The sequence below is a fragment of the Stegodyphus dumicola genome, chromosome 4 (genome assembly GCF_044657685.1).
Source record: "Stegodyphus dumicola isolate Sdum_Otavi_A_Nest chromosome 4, ASM4465768v1".
In the NCBI taxonomy this organism is placed as follows: Eukaryota; Metazoa; Arthropoda; class Arachnida; order Araneae; family Eresidae; genus Stegodyphus; species Stegodyphus dumicola.
Window position 1 is genome coordinate 95,851,777 of NC_140771.1, and position 15,665 is coordinate 95,867,441.

General features: G+C 30.7%; 2 protein-coding genes across 3 annotated transcripts in view; one reads left to right on the forward strand and one right to left on the reverse strand.

The window, feature by feature from the left end:
- Nucleotides 1–4,233, reverse strand: part of LOC118182486 (caveolin-3-like) — a 279,463-nt gene extending 275,230 nt beyond the window's left edge. Inside the window, exon 1 of the mRNA XM_085815235.1 lies at nt 3,339–4,233. Within this exon, the coding sequence (XP_085671361.1) occupies nt 3,339–3,455 (117 nt within the window). The 5' untranslated portion in view covers nt 3,456–4,233. The remainder of the gene's footprint in view (nt 1–3,338) is intronic.
- Nucleotides 1–15,665, forward strand: part of LOC146997612 (uncharacterized) — a 522,595-nt gene that overhangs the window by 481,796 nt on the left and 25,134 nt on the right. The gene's annotated exons all lie outside the window — the stretch shown is intronic.

The window sequence follows — 15,665 nt, forward strand, 5'->3', positions numbered from 1 at the left end:
TTTTTGTTACGTTAAATTTTAATAAACATATTTAGAACACGTTTCGCAGCAGTCCTTTTTTTTTATTTTGAAAAGCAAAACTTACTAAGCTCAAACGTGTTGGTAATTGAGACAGGTTTTTTTTTCAGTTAGCGTAATGCCCGCAGCATTTTCCTCTTTCTGTAGTTCAATTTTCAAGGCAAAATTTATTACTGGTTCATATTAGAATCTATTGCGGCCTCTACTATCAAGCATTAAACTTGAATCCCAGTTCTTTTTAGCTAAAAAAGAAATATTCGTTTCCTGACTTCTTTCCTTTTAACTAAAAAGAAATATTTGTTCCTTATAAATCGTTCTACACAATTTCCTTAGCAAATAAAATAAAAACACAACACTAGTGGCTGTGCCGTAAATTCACCTGTTCGACTTGATGCGTTTTGAAGCTATACGTGACAAGAATACGTGATAGCGTAATGACAAAAATATTTATGTTTCTAACTCTCAAACAGATCTTAGCATGTTAGCTTTCTTTTTCCAGCATCTGGCAATGAACCAAAGCTATTTTAAGCCGACGGATGAAGAATAAACAGCAACTACAGTGAATTTTAATGAATAATGCAATATGGAATTGCAATTCTTGGGTATTTTTTCCCAGCTGCATCATGTGGGGCCTAATTTAAGATATTGAATTTAAAATAACAGCATATTTATGTAGTGCTTTCAGAATCAAACAAAAGCGTTTCGATTTGCGAAATAAATGCATTTATAGATTTCAAACTTTTTCAAGCATAGAAGAAGCAATTTCTCCAAGAAAGATGAATATAATCAAGATATAAATGTGCAGTTCATGTTTGACGCAGTCATTAGTATATATCAAAGTTTTTCCCATGATAGAATTGCACATCTCTTTACGGGAGATTGGTACAAAATTTCTGCCCAATATTAAAAAAGCATCCTCTAAATGAGAATATATTAGTTGTCTACTTCAAGCGCCCAGGTTTCAAGATCTGTCCATTAATGTCTATTAATGTGATCTGTCCATTAATGTCCATTAATGTGTCTTCTAAAATGAAAAGTCCGTTAACGAAGGTTCCACTGTACCATGCAAAGATTTCAAGTTAAGGGAATTTGAAACCGCTTATATCACGTACTTAAATTTTTAGTGATTTTATCGGCCTGTATTTGCACTTCCTACAGTAAATAAAAGTAGTCATTTATTTAAATAACTAATATAAAATATGAAACCCACAAATAAACCTAAGAAGATAAATAAGACCTGAAAATTTAAAGTTAAATTTTGTGTTGAAGTTTTAATTTTAAAATGAAACTATCAATATTTTTCTTAGTTGTAAAATAATCCATACCTTTTCTATTAACCAGAAACATTATTTTGAACAAACATAAACAATATGTCATTAGTTTAACAAACAAAGTTATCACACAGTTCTAATTAACATCAGAATATTATACACCTTTCTCATTATCAATATTTCACTTTTCAAGACGCTGACGTCATCCCTAACGTATCATAAACTTTAATACCTTAATGAAAGACGAGCATGTTTTTGCAGTTGCAGATATTGTATTACCACTGAATTACCACTGAAATTATATTAAATAAACTTAATATTGCTGAATATTCTGTTGAATAAGTAAACAAACTGCATTTTCCTTTTTATTTTGCTTTTCAAAATCGACTAGTATACGCAAATATAATGATAGTTTTCCGTTGAAATTTTAACCACATGTATATTGTTTTTCACCTTTTTTGATACAACTGAGTACTGTTTTCCCTTATATGTACTGTTCCTCCGTTATATTAATTAATAGGTAGAAATGTTAATTATATATATAGATATGTGTGTGTGTGTTTGTATGTGTGTAAATTAAATAATTAAAATTAAAACAGGCAAATAATGAAGTAGAAATTTGAAAAGTTAGTGGACTCTGTAAATTAACCTAAACTTAGTTGAAAAAGTAATTCGCAAAAGCATAAAAATACACAAAAATAAATACAACAAATATATATTTCAATGAGAGTATAACATTTTATAAAAAGAAAATAAAAAGTTAGAGAAATTGCTTTTAAAAGGGGCTTTAAAGAAATTTAGAAGAATAAAGCGCTAAATCAAGAAAGAATAATTATAAAGCATATCGCAGTATAATCATGGTAACATTTCGCAGCTCAATCACAGTAATTATCACATTTGTATCATAATATAAGCTATTAATTTTAGTATTAATAGCAATAGTTTCACCTCTGTTATATTAGAATATATATGAATATTAATATATGCAAATACGATCAGATTTTTTATCTAATTTAATTTACGTTACAGGACTGACATTGGTATCGGAAAATATATCTGATTTATATTTATTGATTTGTACTAGAAAAAATAAAAGTAATAAATTGTACTTTTGATTCTCTTATATTATATCTAATACAAACTCAGTAAGTTAATAAATTTAGAAGAGTGGAGAGCAATGTTTTTGTAAATATAACTTTAGATTATAATTTTGGACACCTTTTATTACTGATTACACATTTAAGAACTAGAGTTTAAATAAAGGCTCCTCTTACTGTTTATTCATTTCTTTTTAATCTAAAACTATATCCTCGCGTTTTTTTCTTTCACAATGCCATACCAAATTTATTGCGCAAAAACAAAATGATTTTTGAGCAATATAATTTCCGTATTTTATCTTAAATTCTTCGTAATCCATTAATTTCCTTTCCTCTGTACAAGTTTGTAATAACAGCATTGTTTTTTATATTGTTTTAAATAACGCAAAGAACTGTGACATATATATTTTAAATCTTGGACTCTAAATTGGTTCTGCAAAATTAGTTGGAAGATAAAAAATGTGCAGACTTCCACTGGTAATTAAAGGTACTAGACATTCTTCAGTGTAAGATAATACATATTTTAATAAACATACATATTGTACAATGATGTATGCTTATCAAGCCTAATTTTACAAACAATAAATTTCTAGAAATATACGATAAAAAATAAAATAATGTAAGCTATGGTTAATTATGGAAGCAGTTTAAACAATTTTTGCATTTAAATGTTGCACTGAAAATTACAGATTTTACTGTAATTTTCAGTGCAGCATTCGCCATATATATTATATGTACTGTTAATATAATATATATGCCGGGGAATAATTTTATGCTGTACACAAATTCGCACATCTTCCGGCGCATCTTTTGCGAGAGAAGGACACTATAAAGTATTTTTTAAAAATATGTAGGTGCTTTATAAATCTTTGCATAACACAGGTTATTATGTAAAGCAAACATACTTTTTATCGGCTCTCACAATTTTTCACAGAATATAAAATAAACTCACCTGCAGGTATTCATTGAGGGTATTGGGGTCTCTGTTGTCCATACTAAAAGCTGCTCCCGAATTCCCCATTTTAGGCGAACCTTCGCCCGGAGGCTCCACCGTAGCTATCGAAGCCATTTTTTGAAAATGTTTTATACTCGTTTTATGAAAAATGTTTCTTCTCCTTACCAATTTTGTTTTAAAAATTCAGTTTACAACAAGCATAAAGAATGCTATTAATCTTGCCAATGGTATTAGATATTTAAGTTCGAGTTATCTAGGCAAATAACGTTTTCACTTTTTCGTGTTAAAATTTCTTCCGTCAGCAAGACATTTTTTTACTTATTAGAATAGGAATAAAACTGTAATTTTTCAGCACAGTTTTTAATGAAACTCTGAATATTCGTTGCGAAGTGTCTAACGGCTATCAGTCTTTACACGTAATATATTTGTTATATTATATGCCTTTATCTTAATTAATGGCTAGATAGATCATTTAAAGTCTGTTTGCAACTCGTTTATTTTAATCTGTTCTACAAATTATAGAAAATAAATTTTAGTCAAATATAAACTTTCTTGGAAAATGTACTTAATTCTCACTTTTCTTGAAAATCTTCCACAGTTCATAAAAGGGCAAAACTTTGTATAATCTCAAGTCAATTAAATGCAATCTTTCTTTCAAGAAGTCCAAAACAAAATTCTCAGTAGAAAAAATTACGGCTTTCAATGAAAGGTAAATAAATGAATGTTAATCCTTCAACGCAATGACAAAACAATCTTGTTTTCCGCAAGCAGCTTTAAGAAAACAGCCGTTTTTTAATTGGTTCGGTATTAAAATTTAATGTATAAGAGCGTTAACGAGTTTCTTATAGCAGATTGTCTAAGTGCTAAACGTTCGAGCAAATGAAATGATCAATTCTGGCTTTTTTTCCCGCCACCCGTTGTTGTCATCACGAGAGCACGTTGTTGTGGAATTCATGTTCGTCGTAACCATGACAATGTATTCAAGATAGACAAAGAATTCGCACGCGATCTTATGCTATTGGATTAAAACAAGCCGGATTCAAGGAATTATTGGAACTGATGCGAATTCGTGACCATTTCTTTTTTCATAAAGATACAGTTTTGCGATGGCAGCGCATTAGATTTTGCGTGACACGCCATTTATTTCGCTTTTTCTTGTTTCAATTCACACATTTTATACTGTTGTATTGAGCTCTGAAGGCCTGTTCCTGTAGTAAATTTTATTTGGGGCTGAAAGAGAAACATATTTTTTTGCCTTTAAATGTTTTGTTTAAACAGTTATGTTCAGGTAAATGTTAAATAAAACTTCCCACCTCTGTTTTACAACACTCAAAAACATATGACTATTAAACTGCGTTAAAAGGACAAATTAGGCTTTGGTATAATATAGTTTTTCTTGATGTAAAAATATGTTTGACCCTTAATAATAAAGATTGATAACTTTCGACAATGCGACAGAAATGTATGTGCAAATTAATCTTTTTAATTGCGAAAAAGGGAATCAAAAAATATTTTACAAGATTTAGCTGCCAACCATAGCCATGGGAAGGGGTGGCAGACAGAATGACATGAATAATCAAAAGAAAATTATTTACGGGCACAAATACGTTCTTGCATTTATTTGTAATGCCATTCGTATCTCGTGCCTTTGCGCAGTTTGGTAGAATTGACAAAGAGTAGTGGTCTAGAGTTGAATGCTCTATGTAGGTATAGCAGAATGCTAACAACTTACTGAGGTATTTCTTTTTCATGAAGGATGTTCGAAAATCCAAATTCAACAATGTCCTAAGTGACACTAGCGCTTTGATCTAGAAATCTGACAGAATGCGCTTCATTCTGAGTTATCAAAGAATTTTTGGTACTTACATATTAACGCAACCAGGACAAAATTCGCATAAATCGCCAAATTTGGCGACCCTACTTACGGCAACCCTACGGGTAAAAGTTTACAATTGGGTGTCCCTTGTTTATTGGCGACTCTTTTTTTACGCCAAGATCGGCGCCAGGAAGTCGCAATTTCAAGATGGCCGCTGCACAAAACCAAAATAAGAAGTCATAAGATCTGTGTCCATGTACACATCGATCTGTTTTTACTTAAAAAAACATCCTAGAATTGCACAAACTAGGCATTGCGCACTGCCTTAAATATGTCCATGTACACATCAATCTATTTTCATTTAAATAAAATCGGGAAGCTAAAACAAAGTTAAAACTATCGTGGTAACCGAAAGTGAGGTTTCATCGCCAAATTTTTTTTAAAAATGTCGCCAATCGAAGGGGCACCCAATTCTACACTAAAGCTACCCTACGTGTTATACGTAGTTTTTCGTTACATGCGGATTATTAATTACATGCGGGAGATATGAGCCCTTGAAATGGATGAAAAAGAAAGAAAGCAAATAGACGGCGAAGGACTTATTGCGGAAATAGACGCAACAAAAAACAGAGAGGAACAGCCCGTCATCATCTTGACTCATACCTTATCAAATTTATATGGAGCCAAGCTCAAGCTGTTAATGGCGAAGACGGTTTTCAATCAGTGCTAAAAGCAACAGCCAAAAGATTTCCGCCGAAAAAATAATTCTGCAATTTATTCAAATTCGAAATCGGAAGGGTTAAATTTCTATTTTATATTTTAAAACAAAATAATATAAAAAACTGTATTAAAAATTATCTGTAATTAATAAATGTACATTTTCTTTCTAGTCATACTTTTTTACTCAAACTTACAAATCGCGCCAACCTGGTTGCGATAATACGTAAGTACCGAATTTTTTAATCATTTATTATTACCTGAATTAGATTTTCTCTTAAATCAATGCTCATTTTAATATAATTAAGCTTTCTGAAATTGTCCTCTGAATGTTTATGCCTTTTGAAAATGATCGCCATAGAAATATATGCCTGTTTGTTGGACTTCTTTAATAATATAACCTAAAAAGTGGTATTCGTGACTCTCGCTAAGTAATTTTCTGCATATTGAAAGCAATAATTATTAGTACTAAAAATTAAATGATTGTTAAACTTTTAGTAGACTTACATGACTAATACCTCCTGGTAGTCTTGAATGCCACATTCTTTATTTCCTAGATAGAATTTCCCCTTTCAACCTGAATAGAATTTTGCCTTTCATATTTAATGTAATCTTTGTTAACTCTTGTAATAATCTTCGCGCTTCTTTATTTAAGAAAATTTTAGAAAATTTATATCGTTTGTCAAATATTTTTACCATATCATACTGTAAAAATGAGCCTCAATATATTATAGTTTTAATTATAGATTTCAATTTCACTTTTATCTTTTTAATATATATAACCATTTGCTTTTCCATTTGTGTTTACTTTTCTGACTCATTTTCTTTATCTGTGCATAAACCAGATTAGGTTTTCGAATTCAACGTGGCTAAAAACCAAATTTTTGTGCCTATGATTGGCTAAGTCTTTTAGCACTTTAAAAGATACATAATGCTTTCATGTTCACTTTCTTCTTAATTTCAATAGGGGACTGTAATTCTGAGAGTGTAATCAAACAGTCTCCTACCCTCTTCTTTTCTACCAGCAAACTTTCAGCAAAAGCCTTTCGGTTCGACGCTGTTGAGGTGCTCCCACGCAAAACGATATATGGATATATTTACAAATAACTATATGACTTCTCTGGGATTCGAATCTTCACCAAAAGACATCGCATTCGGCGCCACTAACCAGTATATTGTTTAGGCCAGCATGCATTTCTTTAATAACTGTATTTTTAAAATTGTTTTTCATTAAATACTGATTTCAGATTTTGCCTTATTTAAAATATTTTTAAATTAAATCAAAGTTTTAATTCCTTTTTTCTTCTGCTTATTCTTTTATAAGAAGGACGTGAGATGTCTGAAAAACTTTTAAGACTAGGAGTCAGGAAAACTTAGAATTTGTCCTACCTTTAACTAATTCATTATAATTTCACTCATACATCTATCTATATCATATTATTTTCGGCAACAATAAAACAATACATATAAAAAGTTATTTAAATAATTATTATATGGGTTTCGTTTCTTTTATTCGTGTAATTTTCATAAATTCTTACCAATTTTCATTTTGACTTGACTTGCGAAACTCCTAGAAGAATTGCATAGACTTTCGCTCTTTCACGGATTAGAGTTTTAAAACCATTGATATTCTCCATTATAATAATATTAAAATTATAATAACATCCAATAAAATTAAATCAAAGCATACACATCCATAAATTTTGTCATTTTTAACTGTAAGCAAGTTAAAGTAAATTACAGAAATAATATCATAAATCACGCATGTAAGAATTGTGAATCAAAACAATAATTCACAGCACATTAAATTACTGAATTTTTCTTACCTTCATTTTGGATACTTTTTGATAATATCTCTGAAATATCTTTAACTATTAAGGCCTTAAAGATTACTTATGAAATCCGAAACCCGGTTCCAGTAATAACTCATTCGATAATCAAAGTAAAATATCCTTTGATAACCAAGGATAATATAACGATGAAAGCTCAGAAAAGCTGATTTTGACAGCACAATTGATTAGTTTTCAGCGATTAAGGCCAGTAAAATGTGTTATTTATTATCTGAAGGTGACGGTGAAAGTCAGATCATTTTAATTGTGTTTCTCATGCTATTAGCTTTAAAAGAGAATTTAGTTATAGCTTAATACAAAAAAAAATAATTCTAAAAGATTTCCTTAAAATAGCGTGATTTATTCAAACCACAAATTATTATTTAAAGAGAGAGATTACTTAAAATTTTGTTTGAAATACATTGCTGAACATTAAAATTACTGTAATATGAAAGAAATCAACTAGTACGTGCACGTTTACTTTATAAATGCAGAATAATAGAATGCAAAATAATCAAAATTTCTAGAAATTTTGAAGTGTAGAACATGCAGCAATCAGTATCACGAGCATCTGTCTCTAGCAAACATAATAATTGTTATGCGCTTAGACATAAATTCGAAGAGAATTTGTATGATAATTATGTAAATTGTGATCTATGAGACTTCAGTTCTGTACTAGAGTTCATTTGTCACATTATCTGGCTGTTGTTTTATGTCATTTCCTTTGTAACCATTAACAAGCGTTGAAAGGTTTAATAAACTCCTTCGCCAAGGCAAGTATTTGACGTCCTATATTTTCATTATCCGTAACATCGCGAGTGCAGCATGAAGTCCTGCATTGTCCTACAGCTGCGTGACAGTAGCTTCAAAGGTATGGCACAACAACGGGATAACACTTCAGTAATATAATTGTTGCTCTTGAAGATATACTGGATATACAGAATGGAGGTAAAACAGATGCTTACCTAACTGCATTTCCGATCTCTCAATCCGAGATGTCTATTGAAAAATGCAAGCTTCTGCGGCTCGTTCTCTTCGATGCCTCTAATTTAAAGACATCGCATCATAAGAGTATAAATAAGAAGAGGGTTCGACAGAAAATGACAGAATGAAGCCACTAATACATGATTATGTTTCAAATCTTAACTAAAAGAAAAAGAAGTTCTTGCAAGAAATTAAATCTATACCAAGCGTTATTATTTTCAAAGTTGATGAGGATGGACAGAATGTTGTTGTGGACAAACACTTATTCATGGCGTAGTTATGAAACTGATAAGTATGGACTCAAACTGCTCGATCCCTAAGATCACTTTACTTCTAATCTTAGAAAAGCCAATTAATTTGCCGCATATTTTCAATTCAGTTTAAATAATCGTTCATTGAGCCTATTCTAACTATGCTAGATTTTATGTTCTTCCCAAATTTCACATAACCGAAATTTCTTTTTGTCCATCTAATTTCTATAATAAAATAGCATCGTATCATTTAGCCATATATTTGAGTTCTAGGTTTACCTCCCTTAGTGTTTAAAACTATTTACACTGTAAAACTATGTTTAGGTAGTTAGTAAAAACTTAAGCATATCTTCCCCAGCTAAGTTTTTAACTGAAGAAGCTTCATGGCTAAATTTTTAACTGAAGAAGCTTCAAAACGCCTTGAAATCAGACTTCCGAATTCCATTTAATATATATATAATTTTAGTATGTTAGAAAATAAAAAAATCAAATTTGTTGAAAGCCTTTGACGGAAACTGTTTGCTATTAATTGTATTTGCTTATGTATTCCTATTCCATATTATAGGAAAACATTATACGTTTTATGTCTGTACGATTTTCTAATAAATATAAAAAATTATTAAATTCTAAAACAGTAATAGCCTGTTATGAAATAAATGAAGTTTATTCATTCGATAAACATTTCCCAGATTCCTCAATGAAAACACAAGAATGTGCACTACAAGAAATATTAATGACATGAAAAAGAGTATTAAAATATATGAACCGAAATATTATTTTTTTTTCAAAATGAACTTCATCCAAACTGTATCATTATGTATTCAGTTTACTTAGACAACCCACTCAACTTATTCTTCGGAGCAAGAGATTATGTTGAGAAATTTCTCCATGATAACAAGATTTACTGTTATCCAGAACTAACAAAACGTGTTAAGCACGCTTTTCAGAAGCAACATTTTGAGCAAAAGGATTTCTCTGTAAGCCCCAGAAATAATGAGAAGCCTATATATAGCGATAAAATCTCTTTCTAAAGAAAAATAAAAAATAACAGCAGTATTATATCAATGTTATTTTTCTCTCATTTCAAGTTTCCTAATTTCTTTTCGCAAATTACATTTCGATCTGCTGATTTTATTAAATTTTATGAGCAACGTTGGGAAAATTTTTATTGCAAATAAACTAATATCGAAAAAGGAAGTATAAACTATCCTTCCTATATTGATTTATTTCTTTAGAGATTTTGATATTCACATATCTGCTGCTCACAAAATAACTTTGCATCGACAATCCAACTAAAAATGATTTCTAAAGGCTTACACATATACGTGTACTCTGTGTTCACAAAAGTCCTTACCCTAAATTTATTTTCGCAACCGTTGGTACCAACATATCGTTCAAATCGCCAAAACAAAATATTCTAAATGCCCTAAATATTCATGTATCGTTTTTTTTAAACTTAAAATAAAATCGTGTGTAAACAAATTGTGTAATTGAACTTTTAATATATTCTTCTGGCAACTATACTTATGTTTTGAAACATTTTATACCTATTGAAAAAAATTAAATGCAAAAAGTGGGCTCCAGTCAAACAAAAACTCACAGACACTTTTGTCGAACGAGAATTTAACTTTTTTATTTCCTTTTCGAAAGTAAAGGAAGTATTGTAATCGTTCAAAATTTCATGTTTTAAAGCAAATAGTCATTTTGGCGGCTCTCGAATCCATTTAAATGATTTTTTTGCGTGACATCTGTACGTATAGATAAATAAAATTCAAAATAATAAAGGATTCATTTTTCCAAAATGAATTGTCAAATTAATTTAAAATGGATTCGGAAGAAATTTGTATCGTGATGTGTGTACGTAACGTACGCATGTGTCTCTCGTAGCTCAAACATGTGTAACCGTAGAACGCTGCAATTTTGCATATGGGATTGTTATAACATATAGTTGTGCCCTTTTCTTTTTTGTCACAATCAGCCTCACCGAACATATATATATACACTTATCCTCTTACCCGGTTTGGTGAGCTCAGTCTTTTAATTCTTATACGTTGGTAATTGTGCATTTTTTGCTTTAAAAGTGGTTAACTTTTGTTGTTCTTATGTTTCGGTTAACGTTTCTGTGCCTTTACTTAATAGGGCATGCAATAATTATAGAGTTATTAAATATGATGTTAGACATTTAGGAGGCTGCCATTGATTAACATTTGAAACCTTTAGTAGAAGAGTTAATTAAATCAGTTGCTGCACCAACTTCTGTGTTTTTTTTCATAGTGGCACCCAAAGTTAATTTCAGTTTTATGCACCAAAATTTGGTTTTTCTGTCTTTTGGCTGAATTATTTGTTTTGTTTTAGAAACCTTTATTTTAATTCTAAAAATTATTTTTTTAACTGCATTTGGTGTTTTATGTTCTGTATTTTACAATTTTTAATGAAGATGCTTTGAGCTTTTGTGCATTTTCACCTTACCGTGAAATTAGGATTGAATTGATTGAAAAAGGAATATATCTCTAATGAAATTTCAGGAAATATAATAACAAAATGTACCAAAATATGTGTATAATTTATTGGACCGTACAAAGAAGTCATGTAGTCTCCGCATCAAATTTTTTTTTAGTCAAAGATAAGTAAAATGTCTTCCGTGTCCGAAGATAATAAAAACCCTATCCTAAGAAATATGGAGCGAGAAAAGTTCGAACGGTGAATCATCAGTGACAAGCGGATATAGAGATAGTTGAATGTTTGTTCAGAGTATTGCATTCACACCCTCCTACGTTTACCACTAATATTCGTGAAAAAAAGGATTTGAGCATCTAAGGATGACGGAGTTTGTCGCAGGTACTCGTTTGCTGTATTCTATGGTGTTTCATCATTATATGAGCTAAACTTTAGCCTTTCGCTGATCTTCAGTTATCTTATAACTTGTATGCATTATTCATTTTATGTTCATAGAACACTTTTAGCTTATTCTTGGTTATAGAAGGCACTCACAGCAAGTCGTGACTTTGCTCTGGGATGCCTTGTATAATGATGCAGTCTTCATTTGAGGTTCATTTGAAAACAATCAAGTTATTTTATATAAAATAAAATTAAATGACATAAAGGTAACCCCGACTGCGACATGCTTTCCCTTGTTATACTTCGAGAACAGTTTGCCACATATAAATTTTCCAGAAAGAATATATATTAGTAAGAAAGCTGGAAAAGAAATACCAAGTACATTAACATTGCGATGTTCAAGAGTTTCTAAACATGTAACTGCAACAAAGCAAATAATCAAAATAAATACAAAATATAGAAATGAAACTATCGTAAGAGAATTGTAAAAGCTAAGACTATTTTTCCGAGAATATAAAAGACTTCATTTAGTAATGGTAAAGAAAGTACAGTAAAATCCCGCTATATCGAATCCGGCTTATAATAAATCCTAGGATATAAAGAAGGAAATTTTCGGTCTCGTCCTGTTCCCTATGGATGTTATGCTATTTTATACTGTAGTGGACCTCTAAATGTATGAAAATCGGATATAACAGACTTTATTGAGATCGTCGATAGAATTTATTCTGTATTTTGTAAGCATTTATCTAGAATTTCAATTGAAAAATTACTGGCTATTAAATTCCACCATGCTATTAAGGTAACGAAAAATGCCTTCATATTATTATACTTTTATCTTCTCCCACTGCCTTTCTTTGAGTTCTAAACTAAGGCTATATGGGGAGTGTGTAGTACTCAGTTTTTGGAAAACCAAGGCACATAAATAAACATGCCTTAGAAGATCCTAGTATGGGATGCATTGAGCCAAAGAAAGATTGACAACAACGGAATTTAATTTGAATTGATTCTTTGGTTCCATTCAAGTTCTTTCATGGAGCTGTCAGACAATTTTCTTTTTTAAGGTGATGCCACAAGAGAACGAAAAACTAGTGAATAGATTCTTATGAGCTTGATGATATATAGGGAATTCTTCATTCAGGAAATGGCAATTTTTTATTCTTACCAACAAGTTTGTGTCGTGTAAAATTATTAATGTATGGCGAAATAGGGAAAAAATGGAATTCAGTACTTCTTATATAATGAATATATAGTACTGAATTCCAATCCAAAATGAAGTTTTTCAAATTAGAGTTCACCTCTTTGGGAATTGTGATAATGTTAATTACTCTTTTGTGTGATTCATAAATCAATTTTTATATTATTATCTGAGACCATCCATTTTTTCTTATCAGACTGGATTTAGTGAACCACCGGATACAGAGAATCAAACTTTCAGGCCCTTGAAAATCGTTTTAGTGGGGTTCGGCTGCAACTGATATGCGTTATTTAATATTAATACGTAATACCCTTTGATCAAACATTTACAGTGGCATTTGGATCAAACACAGTGGATCAAAAATTCACAATGGTTTTCGGACCCTTGTTGATTTTCCGTTTTATTTGCAAACAGCAGTTATTAAATATTAGCGAAATGAGTTTATTTTTCTGTCATGTAAACTATTGATTATCTTTTCTAAAACTTGCTTGTTTTGAAAAAAGTTATTCAAACTTTTGGAAAAAATATAATTAATTCATGAAGTTCTGAAAATGAACTCACATAAGTATTCGAACACTTTATAAACATGAAAGTAATGGAATATTCCATATATCTTTTATACCCTTTAACTATTATTACACTTTTAATGCATTTTGTCCTTTATTCAACTAAATTTTTCTCTAAGAATGTTTCATTTCGTTCTGTTCCTCCATTAGTATTGCTTTCAGTACAGATTTCAAAGAAAATTCGTATTTTCCTGTTACTGATCCATACTATTTTCTATGAAAACTAAATTTCCTATAGTAGTGGCAGCGAAACATCACCAAACCATTATGCCTGCGCTCTAATCTTTAGCAATAGGTAGTAGGCAATGTTTTCAGATTAAGTACTTCATTCGGCTTTCACAGACAATAATTCGTTGCGATTCTGTCGTGTCAGCTCGGAGTGTGATACAAACTTCAGTGCATTTTCACCAGTCGTACGCAATTTCCATCGTTACATTAACATCAGAAATAGCTGAAGGCTTTACATTAAGAATTTTGTCGATATTTCGAATGCTTTTGCTAGCTTCAGATTTATGATAGGTTAAATTTCTAACAGAACATTTCATAGGTTTTGCCATGCTCAGATCAGATATGGAACTGTTAATAAATTTTAAAAAACCAGTAATAATTGCTAGATACATATGATAATTCTTGTGATGCATTTTCATTTGAGAGAAAACATTATGGCAAAAAGTATCGTCTTCCAATGCATCTCAACAAAAATTTCGAATATCCAATTTATAACGTGAGAGACTGATTAAGACTTTTTTTATTAAATTATTCCAAGGAATAGTTCGGTGATATTTATTTTGAAACAAGCGACTTAAAATAAAAAAGAATATATTTGAAAAACATTTGAAGTCTAAGTTTCAGTATTTAGTACAATGTCTATGCAAATAGATTTCAAAAATGCAAATGCTCGAAAACAAATCTGAGGCTCTGCATATCTCTATAATGACAGTTTAAGTTAGTTGAATGTGATAAATACCACTATGACTATTTATCTAAGAAAAAGGAAGGTTTTCTGTGGCATACTGAGTCGTATTAACGTTATTCAAGAAGAAAACAACGACAGCTAACCATGCAGCCAGCTCGTTCGCCTAAACTCGAACTGAAGTCGATCGAGCAGGGTTAAGCTGTTTTAACTACTCAGTCACCGCTGGGGTGTTTCAAAGGATAATTTTTTATACTCCTGAAAGAATGCTACAGTTTTCGTAATTTCAGAAATTTCCTTCTACTTCAATTTTTTGTTCTTTTCACACTCACAGCAGGATATTTCACGAAAACTTACGATCGTATTGTGCGAAATTATTGGTAGCGCCTGTTATGAGTATTCTAGAATTTAAAATCTTAGCTTAAAAGCTAACTACTTTAATTCCTTTCGCGTAAAAACTTCTACAAATTGATTCTCACTTTAACATTTAATACTTTCCTAGTCGCTTATTTAATGTCATGCAAATTCAATTACTGGAGTTATATTTTGAGCTAATTTTTTCTGGTTCGAACAAAAACTTGATAATGAAACACACTAAGATATTCCATTAAGTTGTCTAAAATTAAAATAATTTTAAAGTGCACGTATTGCGCCATTTGCAAATGAAAAAGCATAAATAAAATATATTTCCTTTCCTAATACTTAAAAGCTTTTAAAATTTATTCTGACTGGAACAAGGAACTGACCTTTCCTTGATCCTATAACTTTTGGAACCTTTTAAATTTTTAGCAACATTGAAGGAACCAGAATTAAACGTACTTGTACGTTTTAGCTCTGTCTTAAAATGCCTATATGAAGTTTCAAATATTCTAAAGCAAAAGGAAAATAACAGAACTAACAGATATATGTTTTGACATGTTTTTACTTTTCCCCGAGATATAACAGATTGATAAATGGCTATTCGTGGATGAGTAGCTATCTAGTTTCGTGCTGACCAGAATGCATGAATGTTTTATCTCTGTAACTGTCACTGAGGTTAGCTATGATCATGTAAGCTGTTGGAGGTTAATAGTAGGATTTGCTGTCTCGCTGCTATCAATCTGAAGCACCTCATTCCCTGTATTAATTTAATGCATAAAGCTCGGTAGATAACTGCTTTACTGCTGTACTTAAAACTGAACGTAGAGCAGATTTGTTTATTTACCTCATTCAATG